Source organism: Myotis myotis, unplaced genomic scaffold (genome assembly GCF_014108235.1).
Source record: "Myotis myotis isolate mMyoMyo1 unplaced genomic scaffold, mMyoMyo1.p scaffold_m19_p_2, whole genome shotgun sequence".
Lineage (NCBI taxonomy): Eukaryota > Metazoa > Chordata > Mammalia > Chiroptera > Vespertilionidae > Myotis > Myotis myotis.
Genome location: NW_023416324.1, coordinates 63,242,931 through 63,265,191, shown reverse-complemented (window position 1 = coordinate 63,265,191; position 22,261 = coordinate 63,242,931). Strand labels below are relative to the sequence as shown.

The 22,261-nt window shown below is 39.8% G+C and overlaps 1 protein-coding gene across 1 annotated transcript in view; it reads left to right on the top strand.

Moving 5' to 3' along the window:
* Positions 1-22,261, top strand: part of COL24A1 (collagen type XXIV alpha 1 chain) — a 304,137-nt gene that overhangs the window by 218,789 nt on the left and 63,087 nt on the right. The window contains exons 40-44 of the mRNA XM_036348461.1: positions 565-618; positions 1,273-1,329; positions 6,151-6,204; positions 15,302-15,355; positions 15,467-15,520. Of these exons, the coding sequence (XP_036204354.1) occupies positions 565-618; positions 1,273-1,329; positions 6,151-6,204; positions 15,302-15,355; positions 15,467-15,520 (273 nt within the window). The remainder of the gene's footprint in view (positions 1-564; positions 619-1,272; positions 1,330-6,150; positions 6,205-15,301; positions 15,356-15,466; positions 15,521-22,261) is intronic.

Below are 22,261 nucleotides of genomic sequence, written 5' to 3'. Positions count from 1 at the left end.
GCAAATAGACCAAACGGTGGGACAACCTGTTGCTATGACATGCACTGACCACCAGGGGGCAGACACTCAATGCAGGAGCTGCCCTCTGGTGGTCAGTGTGCTCTTCACAGGGGGAGCGCTGCTCAACCTGAAGCCGGCTTAAAGCTGGCAAGTGCAGCGGAGATGCCAGGAGCCTCTCCTGCTAAGCTGGCAGGCAGACATCCCCTGAGGGGTTCTGAACTGTGAGAGGGTGCAGGCCAGGCTGAGAGACCCTCCTTCCCCCATCTCTCTTCCCCCACCCACCTCTCCCCCCACGCACGAGTGTCATGCACTGGGCCTCTAGTTGAAAATAAGAAAGTGTATATTTGCATGAAAACATTTATATAAAGATGTTATCCCAAGTATGCAAATTAAGGTGCAATATCCCTGATAGACCTTTTAAACATATTAGGCCTCATCCCCTTATAGAGTGAATCCTATTTTTCTTTCAAAATAGTGCAATATCTAATAGTGTGGCCCTGGTGGTTTTAGGTAGAGCATGCACAAATGTTATTGAGACTGTCTACTCGCTTGTCCTTTTGTTAGGGCCATCAAGGTCAACCAGGACTTTCTGGGTTGCCAGGACCTAAAGGAGAAAAGGTATGTGTGTGTGTATATTGACTTTTTAATCCTAAAGTCAAACATTGAATTCATGTGTTCTTTCTGAAAGTATGCATGGCAACTGTTTCAAAAAAATAAAAGAAGCCCTTTTCAACTGGGGAAGTATTGCAAATTCTAGAAGAAAAACAAAGAAATAGCAATGGGTGAAAAATTTCAATAAATCGTTAAACTGTCTTCCATAGGTTGTTTCAAGATTGAGGTGAACTAATATATATTCAAGTATTTTGCAACCTATAAACTTTTATAAAAGTAAAATTAAGTTGTTACTGAAAGAGATTGGGGGACTGTAGATTAACTGACTAACCACAGTACATTGATAGTAAAATGTCTTATGAGTTAAGAATAACTACAACAGTACTCCACTTGATTTGTAACATCATTGGAAACCTGACACAGAAAAATCTTAAGCTGCTTTTTATGTAATTAACACAGATTGACACTTTCAAGGAAAACCTCATATGAATTACAACTATGAATAAAATTTCATATGCTAGGTTTTGTAGGTAAAAATTTTCTATTTAAAAAAATAAAACCAGATTGTATATTTCATGACATATTAGAAAATAATAGGCTGTATAGTTTGCTAATCATTTTATTAACTTGTTGTTTTGTAATTCATTATCTTCGTTTTAGGGTTATCCAGGAGAAGATAACACAGTCCTAGGACTACCTGGGCCTCGAGGTGAACCAGTAGGTCTTTTTCTGAAATTATTTTCATGTTCAAGATAAATGTAATTACTATAATAGATTCAAAACATCAATCACATCCTTTCAAAGAATTTTATTTTGTTACTTTTGTAACATGATTTTTATAGAACAACAGTATCTATAATGACATAATCTAAATATGAAAGCTATTTATATGCAGGTCAAGGTCCTTTGTACAATATGTAAGTTTAATATAGTGATTTTCTAAATATAACTTTCAGCATTAAATGCATGATAACACCTTTTATAGAGATTATTTTAAAATTACATACTGTAGACATTTTAGGGGAGATATTTCTTTAGCCATCAAATTCAGATTTATTTCTGAAGTATTTTTAAAAATCTGATTTGTACCCTTTTTATAGTAGTTTACACACAGCAAATGATTTAAAGGCTCATTTAACCTGAGGTCCTGAAGGTGGGGGTGGAAGCAGGAGCTGGCTGGAAGAAGTTAACCCTGGGGGAAAAAGAAAGACTTACGTAATACTTTCAACAATAAAGATTAAAAAAAAAAAAAGACTCATCTAACCAGTTTTTAGAATTAATACTTTTTAAAGATCACTTAACTTCAGTCTCCTAATTAAGCATTTTAAGGGATGACCTGTAACAATGATTTTTCAAAAATAGCTATTGTACTCATGCACTGCTGGTAGAAAGTCAGACTGGTGTAGCCACTGTGGAAAACAGTATGGAGTTTCATCAAAAAGTTAAAAATGGAACTCCCATTTGACCCAGTAATCCCACTTCTAAGGACTATATCCCAAGAAACCAGGAACACCAATCAGAAAGGATATATGCACCCCTATGTTCATAGCAGCACAATTTACAATAGCTAAGATGTGGAAACAGCCTAAGTGGATTAAAAGACTGTGATACAGCCCTGACTGGTTTGGCTCAGTGGCTAGAGTGTTGGCCTGCGGACTGAAGGGTCCCAGGTTCGATTACGGTCAAGGGCATGTACCTTGGTTGCAGGCACATCCCCAGTAGGAGATGTGCAGGAGGCAGCTGATTGATGCTTCTCTCTCATAGATGTTTCTAACTCTCATCCCTCTCCCTTCCGCTCTGTAAAAAATCAATAAAATATATTTTTTTTAAAAAAAAAGACTGTGATACATCTACGCAATGGAATACTGTGCTGTTATAAAAAAGAAGTAACTTTTACCATTTGCAACAGCATGGATGGAACTGGAGAGCATTATGCTAAGTGAAATATGCCAGTCAGAGAAAGATAAATATCACATGATCTCACTCATATGTGGGATATAATGATCAACATAAACTGATGAACAAAAATAGATCCAGTGAAAAGGTAGCACAGAACAAACCATCTAACCTCAGAGAGAAGGCAGGGAAGGGTGTGGGGTTAGAGATCAACCAAAGGACTTGTATGCATGCATATTAGCATAACCAATGGACATAGACACTGGGGCAGTGGGGACTTGCCCTTGGGGGTGGGAGTGGCAGGGGGGGGAGGGGGCGGGTCCAATCCAGGAAAAAGGAGACCTATGTAAAACTTTAAAAAAACATAAAAAAAATAGCTATTGTAGAACATTAAGTGAATAAATAAGAATGCTTAGTTGACAGAAATAAACATGATTGGTTAAATTTTCGAGTTTTCACATGATACCATCCTATATAATAAAAGAGAAACATGCAAATTAACCATCCCTCTGCTACACTCAAGCCACGCCCACAAGCCAATCAGGAGCGAGTATGCAAAATAACCCAACTAAGATGGTGGCAGCCACAGAGCTGGAGCAAGCAGGTGGCTTGGTTGCCCCTGGCGATGGAGGAAGCCAAGCTTCCTGCCTGCCCTGGCTGGCCCTGGGCTCAGCTCAAGGCTACAAAGTTTCAATTATAGAAGATAAATAAACCCCAGGAAAAAAGAAAAAAAGGAGAGGCTGGGAGCTTGGGTCACCAGGGGGCATGGCCAGCCTGAGAACAGCCATCAGCCCTTCTGCCAGGATGGCCAGGCACCCCAGCGGAACCCCCACCCTGATCCGGGACACCCTTCAGGGCAAACCAGCCAGCCCCCAGCTGTGCACCAGGCTTCTATCCTATATAATAAAAGGGTTATATGAAAATTGACCCTAACTGCAGAACAACTGGAAATGACTGGTCACTATGACACATACTGACCACCAGGGGACAGACGCTCAATGCAGGAGCTGCCCCCTGGTGGTCAGTGTGCTTCCACAGAGGGAGCTCTGCTCAGCCACAAGCCAGGCTGATGGCTGCCAGCACAGCAGTGGTGGTGGGAGCCTCTCCCGCCTCCTCAGCAGCACTTAGGATGTCTGACTGCAGCTTAGGCCTGCTCCCTGCTGGCAAGTGGACATCCCTTGAGGGCTTCCGGGCTGCCAGAGGGATGTCTGACTGCCAGCTTAGGCCCAATCCCCCAGGGAGCAGGCCTAAGCCAGCAGGTGGACATCCCCCAAGGGGTCCCAGACTGCGAGAGGGTACAGGCCAGGCTGAGGGACCCCCTCCCCCCCAAGAGCACAAAGTTTTGTGCACCAGGCCTCTAGTATAGGATAAAGGAATCCTCAGGCCCTAGCTGGTTTGGCTCAGTGAATGGAGCATGGGCCTGTGGACTGAAGGGTGCCAGGTTTTATTCTGGTCAAGAGCACATGCCTGGGTTTCAGGCTCCATCCCCAGTCGGGGGCATGCAGGAGGCAGCTGATCAATGATTCCCTCTCATCGTTGATGTTTCTATCTGTCTCTCCCTCTCCCTTCCTCTCTGAAATCCATAAAAACATATTTAAAAAAAAAAAAAAAAGAATCCTCAAGCAGAAAGATAGTCACTCCAGATATTTTGAACTGGATTTTTAGTGGTCATTGAAAGTTATACATTGTTATAGAAATAGAAAGGAAAGAGTCTAGAATTTTTCTGATTAAAGCAAGCCATTTCGTATGCCTAGAGCCAAACTTATCTTTAAGACTATATAAGCCCTAGCTGGTTTGGCTCAGTGGATAGAGCATGGGCCTGTGGACTGAAGGGTTCCAGGTTTGATTCTAGTCAAGGGCACATGCCTGGGTTGTGGGCCCAATCCTTAGTGGGGGGCATGCAGAAGGCAGCCAATGAATGATTCTCTCTCATCATTGATGTTTCCATCTCCTTCTCCCTTCCTCTCTGAAATCAATAAAAATATATTTTTAAAAAATTTTAAACAGAATATATAAGATTCTTTATTAAAAGAGAAGGCTCATGCCAAAACTGGTTTGGCTCAGTGGATAGAGCGTCGGCCTGCGGACTGAAAGGTCCCAGGTTCGATTCCAGTCAAGGGCATGTACCTGGGTTTTGGGCACATCCCCAGTAGGAGATGTGCAGGAGGCAGCTGATCGATGTTTCTCTCTCATCGATGTTTCTAGCTCTCTATCTCTCTCCCTTCCTCTCTGTAAAAAATCAATAAAATATATTTAAAAAAAAAAAAAAAAGAGAAGGCTCACCCTGACTAGTTTGTCTCAGTTAATAGAGTGTCGGCCTGTGGACTGAAAGGTCCCAGGTTCGATTCCAGTCAAGGGTATGTACCTTGGTTGCGGGCACATCCCCAGTGGCGCATGTGCAGGAGGCAGCCGATCGATGTTTCTCTCTCATCAATGTTTCTAACTCTCTATCCCTCTCCCTTCCTCTCTGTAAAAAATCAATAAAATTTTTTTTTTAAAAAAAGAGAAGTCTTTAATCCTCTGAGAGGAAAAAATATGGAAATAATGCAGAAATTTAAAAGCTAAAGCAAATGGAAAAGTATGGGTAAATGGAGTATAGTAGTACTTCTTTTCCCCAGATTCAGCTTTACCAGGATCTAAGAATGTCACTGAAATTTAATAAATATATTAAAAGTCTAACATAACACTGGTGATTTTAACTAGTATACATGGGACAGATGGGAAACTTATACAAGATTCTAAATAATTAAAAAGCAGAATCAGCCCTAACCGGTTTGGCTCAGTGGATAGAGCATCGGCCTACAGACTGAGGGGTCCCGGGTTCGATTCCGGTCAAGGGTATGTGCCTTGGTTGCAGGCACATCCCCAGTGGGAGGTGTGCAGGAGGCAGCTGATCGATGTTTCTCTCTCATCGATGTTTCTAACTATCCCTCTCCTTTCCTCTCTGTGGAAAGTCAATGAAATATATTTTTTTAAAAAAAAGCAGAATCAAAGATCATGGGTTTTACATTATGTCTATTATCTTTATTTTCCATAAAGGAATAAGTTAAAGTTTATCAACTAATTGTTCAGAATAAATTTTATGGTTTTCCCAACTAATTTCAATCTGAGTTTCTTTTCAGAAAGTAGGTTCTAGTATGTGATAATTGATTTTTTCAAGTGCATTTTAGACTAGATCATTTGAACAGCTTATATCAAAAATTTTATATTAGAAATGTTTAGAAAAGTTAGAAGTGTGTGAGTTTATTAGATTAGTTTTTACATTAAGGATTAAAATTAATAAGTGTAGTGTTTTTTAGGTTAATTTGTGTCTTAAGATTTTTAAATTTCACAGATTAGAGAATAAATAATATAATTAATGATTAAGAACTGTAAAGTATAGGAAGTGAAATTAAATGGCTGAGTGGTCCTGCTTAAATCTTTTTTAATTTATATTTATTTATACTTCATTTCTAAAATATTTTTTTCTAGCAGAATCATGAGAATCTCTTTAAAAAATGCAACGTTTATGATGTTCTTTGTGTCATTGAGATTCAATCCTTTGAAATTACTTAATGGAACTTAATAAATTTATTATGCACTTGGTTACAAATTTTTCGATCCAGCTGTGAAATTGATTATTTTTGCATGTGGTCTCTGTAGGGTCCAATGGGGGAACAAGGAGAGAGAGGAGAGCCTGGAGAAGAGGGATATAAGGTAATCACTGCAAATTTCACACCTTGCTTCTAAGTTGGAATAGGGTTCTCTGTTGTTCTGCTCAGTTTCAAATGCAAATAAGCATCATTGAAATAATTAGTAATGTCATGTTTTTTTGATCCTAGAAGAAGTCCAGCTGTTTGCGTTTTCTGTTCCTTCTTTCTCGAATCATCTCCTCCCATTGCTGCTTTCTTCTCATCTTTCAGATGTCAGCTGAAATGTTACTTCCTGAGAGGCCTTCTCTAACTGCCCTTTCTATCCATCACTTTATATTATATTACTTGTTTATCCTTCATGACATTTAATGCTATCGATAATATCTTATTTTACATATTTGTGGGGGGAGTTGTTTATTATCTATCTCCCACCACCAAAATTTAAGATCCATGAGTATAACACTGTCTTTTTCATTATTATATCCCCAATTTTTAGAACACAACGTTCCTGGTATATAGTAGGAATTCAATAGAAAGTCATAATGTTCTCAAGCCTTATCTGAATTCTTACCCTCATCCATTCTCAAAAGGACTTTATGTGACCAATTTAATCAGCCAAAATTAGACTAGAATTTATTCAGTGTCATTTTTTTATTAGCTCAATTGTTCTGAAGGTGTTCTGTATTCTTACTTTATATCTTTTCCCTTTCAGTTTATGTCAGTTGCTAAACAAAATCTGCTAACTCTCTTTTTATATTTCCTGTCTTATTTCTTTGCTCACAATGTTCTCTGCTTGTTAACAATATTATATAATCTTTACTTACATAAATCCTATCTATTTTTTTTATAATCCAGTTCAAACTCCCTCTTCCCTTGACCCACTCTAATAGCAATCTTTCCCTCTTCTGTAATCCTAGAATATTTATTGTTTATAGAAGTCATTCAACACAAAAAATTTTACCATCTGCTGCAAATTTTTTTGCTTACTGCTTTTCACATGTAGGTATTTTAGCTTTCCAATTCTGAATATGACTTCTTTTTTTCTTGTATAATGCCTTGTTCTAAGCCCATAAATAATAGTACATCATATGTACATAAACATAATTCACTTTTAATAATGAATGATGGGCTATTCTATCCAACATACCCCTCTTTCATGTAAAATACTTGTGATCCTGTCTGTGTCAACATAAGAAACATTCAAACCTGTAGAAAATTTCTGAGTTTATTTGAGCCAAACTGAGGACAATTGCCATGAAGCAAAATCTCAACAGATTGAAAAGTTCCAGCGAATGGCAGTTTTGCACCTTATTTTAATCAAAAGAGGAAATATAAGTGGGTTACATGAAATCCATTGATGATAGATTGTGGAGACAGGAGAAAGCAAGGGCAAGGACAGGAACCTCTGGGATTGGATAAAAAGTAAAATGACACATACTTCTTTCACATAGATGGGCACAGAATAGTTAGCAGTCGTCAACTCAATAGCAATGAGGGCATTTGTCATCTCAGTGGAGCGGAGCAGTGCCTGTGCTTTGAGGGGTCCAGTAAAAGGAGATTATTTTGACACTCCACAGGTATTTTATTGTTGTTGCAAAATGACAACAGACAGGCTTTGTTAAGGTGAAATTTGACCTTTGTCAGGGAAGATTTCTAGCCTAGAACATGACTACTCACCATAAACTGCCTTTAGTTAAAGAGTTTTAATTTCAAACCATCCTTTGTGGTTACTTTCAGTCTCTGAGTTTGTAAGACTGCCATGCAGGCCTCCTCTGAGCTTGTCAGGTTTGGTATGTGGCCCCTTTTCCTCCACATCTGAAAGGAAGACTTAGCCAGATTGAATGGATAGCTAGTATGTAAATAACTTTGATTAATGAACTGACTTTTCTCAAGCCTGAAATCTGAAAGAACAACTTTTACTTCCTCAAACTCTCTTTGAAGCAAATGTTGAACGAAGCTCTAAATGTTTGTGAAATTGTGGTGATGACTATCTTCTGTTTCCAATTTATATAACATCTGTATCTACAAGTGTTTCCTAACTCAATGAATCCACTGGGTTTACTTAAAATTAGCTTTTCTTTGGGTTGTGACACCAACCCACTGCTTTCCAGCATAATTTGAGAAGGTTAAACTTTCTTAGCTTTTGCTGTGACTTCTCACAACATTTTCAGGAAAATCAGGTTCTTGCAATATCTTTTTTTGGCCTCTACCAACTACAAACCATTAGGTAGTTAAATCAGCATATTTACTGGCAAACGGTTAACTATTCTACTGGGAGAAGAAAAGAATCTCTTCACTGGCTGGCAGAAGAGAAAACCCTGGCCCCATTCTTCTAGATAGTCACATACCCTTCAGAAATACTTCATCAGAGGAGAACTTTTCCCTCAGTTCACTTTGGAATCTGTTTCTCCTTTCTCATTCCAAAAATACTGCTGGTGAAGTTTTCAATTGGGGATGTTTCCTATACTGCTTTGAACCCCATCTTTCTTTCTGTGTTGTTCTGTGCTAGTCTGTCTTATTCTGTCCTTAGGCTTTAGAGATAATTTTACCGTTTGCTGATGGTTCTACTCTAAACATTTGTCTCATGCCAGACCACATTAATTTTATTGCTTAGAAATATCAAATTCATGAATATTCACACTTGTTTCTTGCCAAGTTTTCCCAAACACTGGTTTGATTCACTTAGGGGAATTATGCTTCATTTAGAGTTAGGTTATTCTGTTGTAGCCGCTGGTTATATTTTTTAAATGTTTGCTTTTCTTTTTTCCTTTAGAGCAGTTTTATTATTTTATTTTTATCACAATTATTGGGGTGACATTAGTTAATAAGATCATATAGGTTTTCAGTATACAACTCTATTATACGTGATCTGTATATTGCATTGTGTGCCCACCATCCAAAGTCATATCATCTTCCATCACTATATATTTAGCCCCCTTTACCCCATACTAATTCCTCCCCCTCCCGTCCCCTCTGGTAATCACCATACTAATGTCTGTGTCTATGAGTTTCAGTTTTATATCCCATATATGAGTGAAATCATATGGTTCTGAGCTTTTTCTAACTGACTCATTTCACTTAGCATAATATTCTCAAGGTCCATCCCTGTCGTCACAATGGCAGTATTTCATCTTTTCTAATGGCTGAGTAGTGTTCCAGAATATAAAAACCACATCATTTTTATCAAAAGGATACTTTGTTGTCTTCATGTCTTGGCCACTGTGAATAATGCTGCGATGAACATAGGGGTGCATATCTCTTTGCAAGTAAATGTGTTTGAGGGATTGCTGGCTCATCTGGTAACTGTATTCTTAATTTTTTGAGGAGCTGTCATACTGTCTTCCATCGTGGCTATTCCAGTTTACAGTCCCACCTGCAGTGACTGAGGGTTTCTTTTTCTCCACAACCTCTCCAACACTTGTTATTACCTATCTTCTTGATAATAGCCATTGTAACAGGTATGAGGTGGTATCTCATTGTAGTTGTGAAGTTGAACATTTTTTTAATATATCTATTGGCCATTTGTATGTCTCTTGGGAGAGGTGTTTGTTCAGGTCCTCTGCCTATTTTTTAATTGAATTATTTGTTTGGTGTTAAGTTGTATGAGTTCTTTTTATAATTTGTATATTAACCCCTTGTCAGAACTGTTGTTTGCAAATATCACCTCATATTTGGTTGGTTGTCTTTTTGTTTTGTCAGCAGTTTCTTTTGCTTTGCAGAAGCTTTTTAGTTTGATATAGTCCCATTTATTTATTTTTGCCTTTTCTTCCCTTGCCTTTGGGGTCAAATTCATAAAATCTCTCTATGAGTTTAGTACCTATGTTTTCTTCTATGTAATTTATTGTTTCAGATTTTATATTTAGGTCTTTCATCCATTTTGAATTATTTTTTGTACATGGGTGCAAACTGTTGTCTAGTTTCATTCTATTGTGTGTAGCTTTCTAATTTTCCCAGCACCATTTCTTGAAGAGGCTTTCTTTTCTCCATCATGTGTTTTTGGCTCCTTTGTCAAAAATTATTTGCCCATATACATGTGGTTTTATTTCTGGTGTATCAGTTCTGTTCTATGTGTCTGTTCTTTGCAGTACTATGCTGTTTTGATTATCATAGCTCTGTAGTATAATTTGAAGTCAGGTAGTATGATACCTCCAGCTTTGTTCTTTTTCTCAGGATTGCTTTGGCCATTTAGGGTCTTTTTTAGTTCCAAATAAATCTGATAATTTTTTGCTCTATTTCTTTAAAAAATGATATTGGTGATCAAATTGCATTAAATTTGTATATTCCTTTGGGTAATATGGCCATTTTAACTACGTCAATTCTTCCAATCCATGAACACGGAATATCTTTCCATTTCATTGTATCTTTTCTGTCTTTTTTAATATAATGCTTTGTAGTTTTCAGTACATAGGACTTTTACATTCTTTGTTAAATTTATTCCTATGAACTTTATTCTTTTAGTTTCATTGCAAAAGAAATTGTATGTGTTTTTTCCACTTGTTTTCTGAAATTTCATTGTTAATATATAGGAAAACAGTGGATTTTTGTACACTTATTTTTGTATCCTGCAACTTTACTGTATTTGTTTACTATTTCTAATATTTTTGGTGGTGTCTTTAGGGTTTTCCAAGTACAAAATCTTGTCATCTGCAAAAAGTGACACTTTTATTTTTTTATTTCTAGTTCTGATGCCTTTTATTTCTTTTTCTTGCCTGATTGATCTAGCTAGGATTTCCAGAACTAGATTTTAATAAGAGTGGTGAGAGCAGGCATTCTGATTTTAGAGGAAAAGCTTTCAGTTTTTCACCATTGAGTATGATATTGGCTGAGGGATTGTCATAGATGGCCCTTATTATGTTGAGGTACTTTCCTTCTATACCCATTTTGTTTAGTGTTTTAATCATAAATGGATGTTGTATCTTATCAAATTTTTTGCATCATACAATTTTATGCTTTCTTTTGTTAATGTGGTATATTACATTAATGGATATGCATATCTTGAACCATTTTTATGCCCCATTTGATCAGGATGTATTATTTTTAATGTATTTTTGTGTTTTATTTCTTAGTATTTTTTTAGGATTTTTTGCATCTGTATTTTGCCACCTTGCCCTACTTTAGGTTAGGCTTAAGTATTTTTTACCCAAATTATTTTAATATCCCTATCCCTATCTCAAATCCATTCTCTGTATAGCATGTTCTGTCAGATGAATCTTCATTTATTCCCCTATGCTGTTTTCTCTGCCAGAATGTCATCCTTTTATTTTACTGCCTGGAACACTCATCCTTCAATATTCAGTTTACCATCACTTCCTTTATAAAATCTTCTCCAAGCTCCCCGCAGCCATCCAACTGCTCCCACCTAATATCAGGCAAAATTAATCACTTCCCATAACTTTGCCTACAATAACTTTATAATAATATTTACTTCAAAATATTTAGTGTTCACCATTGCAGAAAAAAATGATCTTTGTCAATATTTATTAGAACAGAAAAGACCAGAAGAATTATAGTGAAACTCCTAGAAGCAAGTTTGTTTTGGGTGAGACTTGTGTCCAGACTTCTCAAAGTCAAAAGATACAGTGGGCTATTCTATGTGCTGATTCTAAAAAGCTCTGTGCAAAAATACAGACAAGAGTGGTAGCAACGCCATAACTAGCCATCGTAGTCTGAGTTCTGGAGTTTGCACGTATGGTCACTCTCACTTCACCCTGTAACTCCAGCTTTTTACTAATCACTTCTCTCCTGAATCCTGGTTGGCAAGTGAGCTATGATAGTCATATTTACTCACACCAGACTCCCTCTTGATTGCCCTGATTCTGTTGTTTGCTGACTCTGCTCATGTTTTGCTGGTAAGGGTCATCTGTTATAATGATTTTCTCTGTAGTTATGACCATCTGCTATAGAAAGCTTTTCAAACTAGCCTTCTCTCTTGCCACTGTTTACACCCTTAAACACGATTCCGTTCCTTTATCAGGAAGTTGAATCTTAAAGCCGTAAACATTTGCCTCACAGAATGCAAACAAGAAGGCTTCAATTGATCTTTCTGTGAGAATAAATATTGTTAGCCTATGTTTGCCGTCATTTCTTCTCCTAGCCCAGAAAAGGGAGATGAGCCTGCTGTCTTTCCTATGGCATTTTTTTCTGAATAAAAGACTAGGAAGAGACTAGGAAGAAAAATCTGAAGTGTAGAGGACAGTAGGAAAGGGGATAGAAGAGATTATATGCATAATTCCTTATGCATAAATCTCACCTGAAATGGCCCTGGGTTGTTGCTAGTTTCTGTTTACACACTTGGAAAGGGCAATGTGGTAGGTCAGCATTCCTTCTTAGGAGAAGTAGGATGATGACAAGTTGCTGAAGGTCAATCACTTGATGTATATAGGGTCCCAGATTTGAACCCAGTAAATTTATCCAAACAGCTATGAACTTAGTTTGTAAAAATGGTGACTGTAGCACATTTCCACAGTGGGAACAGGTTGAAAACAGAAATTTGTTCTCAAGCTCTTTATTCCTTTTATTATTTGCTGTTTTGGTTTCCTGAGCCAGGCATACAAATTACCAAAACTGAGTGGCTTAAAACAACATAAATTTATTTTTCCATAGTACTGGAGATCTGAGATTGGAAATCAAGATGTCAACAGGGTCATGCTCCCTCCTGAAGCTCTAGGATAGAATCCTTCCTGGCCTTTCCCGGTTTCTGGTGGCCGACAATGTTCCTTGTGTTCCTTGTGGCTGCATCACTCCAGTTCTCCTCTGCCTTCACGTGGTCCTCTCCTTTGTTGTTTCTCTCTCAGTCTCTCTCTCTCTCTCTCTCTCTCTCTCTCTCTTACTCCAGTTCTCGCTATCTCTTACCCTTTCTCTCTCATTGTATCCTATCTAATAAAAGAGAAACATGGTAATTGGCGTACGACCGCTACCCTTCCCATTGGCTAATCAGGGCAATATGCAAATTACTGTCAGCCAAGATGGCGGCCGGCAGCCAGGCAGCTTGAAACTAACATGAGGCTTGCTTGCTTCAGTGACGGAGGACTCCAACGTTCCCCGCCTGCCGCTGCAGGCCTCTGAGCTTCAAGCAACTATGTAACAAACATAGAAGCTAAACAAAACCCCAGAAACCTGCCGGGCTTCAGCCAGCAGGATCGCAACATTGTAAGCAAAGGCCAGAAACCTACTTTCAGCAGCGGAGGCCTAAGAGCTGGAGCCAAGCCTCAAAGCTAAAGCTGGCCCAGAATAAAAAAAGAAAAGAAAAAAAGGAGCGGTTGGGAGCTTCAGTCAACCCCAGCCTGAAAACAGCCCTCAGCCCCTCACCCAGACTGGCCAGGCACCCCCGTGGGGACCCCCACCCTGAAGGGTGTGTGACCAGCTGCAAACAGCCATCATCCCCTCACCCAGGCTGGCCAGGCACCCCAGTAAGGACCCCCACCCTGATCCAGGACACCCTTCAGGGCAAACCAGCCAGCACCCACCCATGCACCAGGCCTCTACCCTATATAGTAAAAGGGTAATATGCCTCCCAGCACCGGGATCAGCAGAGCCGCAAGGCCTCCCGGCACCGGGATCAGCGTGACAGGGGGCAGCGCCCAAACCTCCTGATCGCCCTGCGGCTCTGTGTGTGACAGGGTGTGGCGCCCCAACCCCCTGATCGGCCCTGCTCTGTGTGTGACAGGGTGCGGCGCCCCAACCCCCTGATCGGCCCTGCTCTGTGGGTGACAGGGTGTGGTGCCCCAACCCACCCCCCCTCCCCCCAGGGACCCTGCTCTCTGTGTGACGGGGTAGAGCCATAACCTCCCCATCGGCCCTGCCCTGAGTGTGAGAGTGGCGGCACCTGAACCCCCTGATCGGCCCTGCTCTGTGGGTGATAGAAGGCGGCACCCCAACCCCCTGATGGGCCCTGCTCTGTGAGTGACAGGGGGAAATGCCCCAACCCCCTGATTGGCCCTGCTCTGTGCATGACAGGGGGTGGCGCCACAACCTCCCCATCGACCCTGCCTTGAGTGTGACAGGGGATGGTGCCCCAACCCCCCAATCGGCCCTACCCTGAGCATGACTGAGGGTGGAATCACAACCTGCCGATCGCCCTGCTCTGTGCATGACAGGGGGTGGCGCTCCAACTCCCCAATCGGCCCTGCTCTGAGCCCGACCAGGGGCTGCACCTAGGGATTGGGCCTGCCCTCTGCCACCCGGGAGCAGGCCTAAGCCAGCAGGTCGTTATCTCCCGAGGGGTCCCAGACTGCGAGAGGGCACTGGCCAGGCTGAGGGACCCCTTCCCCACCGAGTGCACAAATTTTTGTGCACCGGGCCTCTAGTCCTATATAATAAAAGCCTAATATCCTAAGTGTCCAATCATCTGGTCATCCATTCAACCAATCAAAGCATAATATGCTAATGATATGCTAAGGCTGCTCAACCACTCACTATGATGTGCACTGACCACCAGGGGGCAGATGCTCTGACTGGTAGGTTAGCTTGCTGCGGGGTCCCGGCCTATCAAGACTGAATGAGACAGGCCAAACACACCCTGGAGCCCTCCTGCGGCCCTCCCTGGCTGCCCAACCTCCCACATCCCTCCCCAGCCCCGACTGTGCACCGGTAGAGTCCCACAGCCTGGCCTGTGCCCTCTCGCAATCTGGGACCCCTCAGGGGATGTCAGAGAGCCAGTTTCCACCCAACCCCACAGGCCAGGCCGAGGAACCCCACTGGTGCATGAATTCGTGCACCAGGCCTCTAGTTTTTTTTTGTAAGGACACTTATCAATGGATTTAGGCCCACATGGATAATCCAGAATAATATCCTTTTCAGATCCTAATTTAATGGTATCTGCAAAGACCCTTTTTCTAAATGTGACCACATTCACATGTTCTGGGGATTAGGACATAGACATCTTTTAGTGGGCCACCATTCAACCCATTACACTCATCTCCATGAAAAAAAAAAAAAAAAAAAAAAAAAAAAAAAAAAAACCACAAAACTTACACTCTTTCTCAGTCACCATCATACCCAGTGGCCATTATGTTCTATAATATTGACAAGAGAAAATCATAATCTCTCTGATATTTAAATTAAATTTGAAAACATTTTGCTACCATTTGAAAAGATACTAACGTATTCTCTAAGTCACATGTCTCTGTTTAATCTAATAATACAAACTTTTCTATTCCTAGGGTCATGTGGGTATACCAGGATCAAGAGGTGCCACTGGACAACAAGGGCCTCCAGTATGTTTTGAAAGCATTCTTTGTAAATCTGGCATTTAAAAAATAATAATGTTAACATGTCTTATTTAGTCTCTCCTTCATATGTGATTTCTATTTTGGTTCCTGTTCAAGGGTGAGCCGGGTGACCAAGGTGAACAAGGACTAAAAGGAGAGAGAGGATCTGAAGTAAGTTGAAATTGTATAAGTCCATCTGAAATGTATTGTTGGCTTGAGAAAACAGAGGGGCAGAGCTGGCTGTTCATTGTAATTTAGATGATTATTCTTCCTTCCAGAGCAAGGATCACTGTCGGGTTCTAAACAGTATTTGTCAGTAATTGAATTGAAACATGACTTTTTGATTAATATATGTGTTTTGACTGCCATCCAAATTTCCCTTTACCAGCCACCTACTCTGGCTTTGTGAAAATTGCCTAAGATTGTCCCAAACTTATTGTCTCTCCTTAGGATTTCAAGCAGAAATACAGGCCTTAAAGCCAGCATTGCAGAGTGAAGACACATCTGTCACACCTATTTGTTTTAGTAAGCTAGGGGCATCCTTGTGATACAGACTCACAATTGGTTTAAAATATTTTTTTCATAAGAGAAATCAATTACTTGTTGTCCAGCAAAGTAAAAATCTGTTGGCTCATTGAATTTAGCTGTCTCTTTCCCTGCGCACACATAGATGTTGCCTCAACCATATGTAATAACTGGCTGTGTAATTTGTACCATCAGGTCATTGTTGCCCTGCTTTTCATGGCGTTCTGATTTTAAACTAAATTCTTAATAAAATGTACTTTATTTTAATAATAAGTTAGGGGAGAATAGATTTAAAAAGTAATGAATTTGAGACCCTGTTTCTCCTAATATTTTAAGCAGCCTTCACCCATACTTGTGTTTCCCACTTGTGGGAGTAAGTAATTAAATGGGTTGAATCTGATATTACATAGGTGTTCCCTCTCCTGAAGCCATTTTGAATAGTGTTGGCATCTACCTAGTAGCTCCCAGTCAGGCTCTTAATAAATAAGAACTAATAAATAATAAGTATCCCATTGATGGCAACTCTTAACAAAAAAGAAGGCATTTGTCTCAATCACTTAAAATTTTTAATACCCAAATGGGAAAAGTGCCCAGCCGGTGTGGCTCAATGGTTGAGCATGGACCCATGAACCAGGCGGTCAGGGTTCAATTTCCAATCAGGGCTCATAGCCGGTTGCTGGCTCCATCCCCAGTAGGGGGAATGTACAAGGAAGCTGATTAATGATTCTCTCTCATCGTAACTGATGTTGCTCACTCTCTCTCTTCTCTCTCTCTCCCCTTATCCTTTCCTCTCTCTGAAATCAATAAAAACATATTTTTTTTTTTTAAAAAAAAAAAAAGGGAAAAGTTGTGGAAAAATCTGTGAACCTGGAACACTGCTACTGCTTTTACATAACTTCCTATATTTGCATTAAGTGCCTATGAGTGCAAATGCTTTTCCAAGGTTTGATCCTGAAACTGCTAATCTTTTACAATTAGTCCTTCTATATTCTCAGTGTTTTCTTTTTGACATATCTCAGGAAGAAGACCTTTTTTGATGTTTTTAAACATCTGTTAAAATTATGCCAATGAAAATCAGATATTCTTTCTAGACAGCTGCACCCCCAGCCTATGCGGTTAGCTCTTCCCGGGCATCAGAACTGGAAGGCGCTAAGTGCCATGGTTTAAATCCTGTGTAACCCAGGAGAGCTAGTTATTTCCTGTTTTGGGTAATGTTTGCATGCAGGGCAAGGTTGTACTAAAAGGCCTCCTAGAATGCAAAATAGTAATAGTCGTTACAAGAATAATCATTGACTCTATTCTTTATTTAAGTTCACCTTCATTGGTCAAGTGGATCCTGTCCATTGCTGTCATCTTGTTTTTGCAAACCTTTAAATTTATAGGTTTGGGGAGTTTTTTAGATTAGGAAATGGCCTCTTTAATTCATGTGAACAAGCTGCTCATTTTCCAGATGAAGAAATTTAAGTCCCAGAGAGATTATGAGTTGCCTAATATCATAGAACTAGTTACCAACAGAACCAACACCAGAAACTTTACTTCCTGACTCATGTTATTATATAAAAGGCTCTATTACTTTAAAACGGTTTATAAATTAAGTAAAATATGATACCTTTTACTTAACCAACTAATTCATTCATTTGGGCTCTCGGACATGAGACTGTGAACTATAAAGAAAAAGTTAGAGTAAGTCAAAATCAACTGCAGAACCCACTACATATTTTAAAAGACTTGTAATGCAAATGTAGTGAACTGTCTTATAATGGCTTTCAAACACTTAAATTCAAGCCAAAATCTTATTTTTCTCATAAAACAAATTCCAGATTTTAGTGGATTGAAATTTCTTGGTTAAAAAAAGACAGAGATTTTAATTCTTGCCTAACTTACTAAATTTATGTTGGCATTTTAAAGCCCTCTAACAAGTTAGAACTAGCAAAATAGCAAGATAACTGTTCAGCTTCATTTAAATAAAATCAAACAAACAAGCAAGGGTTTGGACTATATGGCACATTTAAAAATGTTTGTTTTCCAAAGAATCAGACTACCTTCTCTAGTGGTCTATGAAGTGGTGCAATCCCAATGAATAGAAAGCTATTTTAAATGGATCTAATTTCAGGCAGAACTTGCCGGAACCGGTATGGCTCAGTGGATAGAGCGTCGGCCTGCGGACTGGAGGGTCCCAGGTTCGATTCCTGTCAAGGGCATGTACCTTGGTTGCGGTCACATCCCCAGTAGGGGGTGTGCAGGAGGCAGCTGATCGATGTTTCTCTCTCATCGATGTTTCTAACTCTCTATCTCTCTCCCTTCCTCTCTGTAAAAAATCAATAAAATATATTTTAAAAATAAATAAATAAATAAATAAATGGATCTAATTTCAAATGGATGATTGGGTTTTTCAAAGCTAGCCAGAAAAAAAAGAAAGCAACATTTTTCATGCACTGTTAAGACTACATATAAAATTCATTTGCCTTTCCTATCATAAGAACAAAAAAGTCTATTGATTTATGATGTTCTTATATTTAAAAAGAATAATGCAAATAAGTTAAGTGTGAAAGTAATGTAGAATACTTGTAGCTTTGTTATATTTGATTCCTGGGGATTGAAGAGTGACTTATTTTTCCTTCTAATGATACCAACTCAATTAATCATCTACTAACACCTTATATGACAACATATTTTTTTGTCTTTGGCCCAATCTGTACTTTCTCACTGAGCAGACCACCTCTGTGTAGGATTAATGTTTAGTAATGGTTGGTTCTTCATTTAGTCGTAAGACTATCCAGCAATTTCAACTTTCAGATTTTTTTTTTTTAAATGCACAATTTTTTAAGAAGTGCCAATGTTCTATACTTCGTTGATCTTTGTCTATTTAAAACCATTGTAAGACTGTGGTTTTTCTAGCTGACCTCTTCCTTTTAGTTATGGTGACAATGATTATAATAAAGAAATCTTTCCTGAATTGAACATATAAAAAGAGCAGAAATTATGTCTTGTTATTTGTTAAACACTTGTGTTCAGTGGAGATATTTTGCCACAGTTGTCCTATTACAAGTAGGAAAATACACTTTAAAAATAATATTTTTAGTCTTACTTTAGTGTTATTCTATTGGAAGCTGCTTCCTGTTGCTCATCCAAGTCTGAATAACATTCTGGTTTTCATGATGACAGACCCATATATGTAGATTGTAGTACATGACATTTAACTCTTCTGAAATAATCCCCAACATAATGGACATCCCAAAATGTCATCAGTTTGTGGTGATATGTGAAGCTCTTTGATTCATTTTATTTGAATGTTTGGAATAAAACACTCACAAACATGTGTAGCATACTGAACCTTTTGCACAAATTCAGGTATACTAAAAGTATTAACTTTATGTTCCTTATAATAGAACTTATCAGTTGTCCTGAATGCCTATCCTACCTAGTGGTAAAACCTAATTGGTAGAAACCTAGTGAGTTGACAGCCTTTAACTTCATCCACTCAAATGTCCTGCATTTGATTTAGAGTTTTCCCCACTCACTCTCTTGTCCAGTTTGCAGGTACATTCTGGGTAGCAATAGTGAAGAAGAGAAATAGAAGGTGACCTTGATCTTCAGTCATCATCTGTTTACACTATAATCCCCTGAAATTCACATCATCCTTTTGGCTCCCAGTTGCCATAGTCCTACCATATTGGCATGTACCTTGGCCCTCCTGGCAGACGTTCTTTGAGGCATGTTAGCACGTATAGCTTTTTTTCTTGTCTCAGGTGCAGTGTCTCCTTAGATGGGCTTCTAAGGAGCACATGCATGTGTTGTTGGCCACACAGAAATAGCATTCTGCTGCTCCCCACACCATGCTGGGTGCTTGCAGGACTCAGACCCTCTAGAGCCCATTGGCCTGGACCTCTCATGCAGAAATGTCTACTCTATTGCTTGTGTGGACTCTCCATGAGGACATTCGGTGTACCTTATGTGGACTCTCCATGAGGACATTCGGTGTACCTTATGTGGACTCTCAATGAGGACATTCGTCTCTCTGGTCATCATGTCTGTGCCCAAATCCCCAAATCTATCAGGGGTATTATTGTTTCTAGCCACCATGAGTCTTAAAGGGCAGAGTGGGATAAAGGGTTCTTCTTAGAGATATACCTGTCGGTATTTAATAGTCTTGCTTCTCTTCTGATCTTTTTCCAACTTGAAGATCTTATATCCCCTTAGATAGGAAAAATCCTCTGTTACATTGATATAATTCTTCTAAATTGGTTCTTTATGGCATCAATTTTATGACTTGAATCCCTTATAACTTTGGTTTTTAGTACTCAAATATAGACTTTTAATATTTAAATATCAGGCTTTTGTATTTAAAAAAAAAATGTATTCTTCTCAAACTATGACCTGCCATGATTTTCAGAGGATTATTTTGAAATTCATAAGCTAGGGAAAAGTCTATTTTGAAAGTCATAAATCTAGAGAACCAAGATGGCGGCATAGACTAACGCCGGAGTTTGCTGCTTTGAACAACTACTTCAAAAGTGAAACCAAAAAACGGAAGGGACATCACCCAGAACCACAGGAACGCTGGCTGAGTGGAAGTCCTACAACTAGGAGGAAAGAGAAACACATACGGACACTCAGAGGAGGCACAGTGCTGAAGTCAAATTCTGAGGTGCGGAGTGCGCGAGCGGGCTGGCGACGGAGGGCGCGGTTGGCGTTTTCAATCGGGAGGGAGTCGCAGAATCCGAGCTCCAGATCCGGGCGAGTCTTTAGCGACCCAGACTCAAACGGGAGAAGGGGGACTGTCTGGCTTCGGTCAGAGCGAGTGCAGCTTTCTCTCCGAGCTTTGCAGTGGGTGCTGGGACTCTGAGAGGCAGAGCCCCTGGGGACAGGACTGAGAGCCGCCATAACTGCTCTCTCCGGCCCACCCTGTTGATCCTGTGCGACCCGCCCCGCCCAAGCCCTGCACACAGGCATTTGCCGGATAGCCTCAGGCAAAGGCTAGGTTAGCACCTCCCTAGAGGACAGAAGTTCTCTCACTGCTGACACAGCTGATTCTCATAGCCACTTGGCCTGGAGGTCAAACCCTCCCTGGAATTAGCTACAACAATCAAGATTTAACTATAAGACTGCGAACAAAGACCACTAGGGGGTGCACCAAGGAAGCATAACAAAATGCGGAGACAAAGAAACAGGACAAAATTGTCAATGGAAGATATAGAGTTCAGAACCACACTTTTAAGGTCTCTCAAGAACTGTTTAGAAGCCGCCGATAAACTTAATGAGATCTACAAGAAAACTAATGAGACCCTCGATGTTATGATGGGGAACCAACTAGAAATTAAGCATACACCGACTGAAATAAAGAATACTATACAGACTCCCAACAGCAGACCAGAGGAGCGCAAGAACCAAGTCAATGATTTGAAATGCGAGGAAGCAAAAAACACCCAACCGGAGGGGCGGAATGAAAAAAGAATCCAAAAATGCGAGGATAGTGTAAGGAGCCTCTGGGACAGCTTCAAGCGTACCAACATCAGAATTATAGGGGTGCCAGAAGATGAGAGAGAGCAAGATATTGAAAACCTATTTGAAGAAATAATGACAGAAAACTTCCCCCACCTGGTGAAAGAAATGGACTTACAGGTCCAAGAAGCGCGGAGAACCCCAAACAAAAGCAATCCAAAGAGGACCACACCAAGACACATCATAATTAAAATGCCAAGAGCAAAAGATAAAGAGAGAATCTTAAAAACAGCAAGAGAAAGAAACTCAGTTACCTACAAAGGAATACCCATACGACTGTCAGCTGATTTCTCAACAGAAACTTTGCAGGCCAGAAGGGAGTGGCAAGAAATATTCAAAGTGATGAATACCAAGAACCTACAACCAAGATTACTTTATCCAGCAAAGCTATCATTCAGAATTGAAGGTCAGATAAAGAGCTTCACAGATAAGGAAAAGCTAAAGGAGTTCATCACCACCAAACCAGGATTATATGAAATGCTGAAAGGTATCCTTTAAGAAGAGGAAGAGGAAGAAAAAGGTAAAGATACAAATTATGAACAACAAATATGCATCTATCAACAAGTGAATCTAAGAATCAAGTGAATAAATAATCTGATGAACAGAATGAACTGTTGATTATAATAGAATCAGGGACATAGAAAGGGAATGGACTGACTATTCCTGGGGGGGAAAGGGGTGTGGGAGATTCGGGAAGAGACTGGACAAAAATCGTGCACCTATAGATGAGGACAGTGGGTGGGGAGTGAGGGCGGAGGGTGGGGCGGGAACTGGGAGGAGGGGAGTTATGGGGGGGAAAAAAAAGAGGAACAAATGTAATAATCTGAACAATAAAGATTTAATAAAAAAAAAAAAGAAATACAAAGTGGTGGGGGGCAGGAGGTA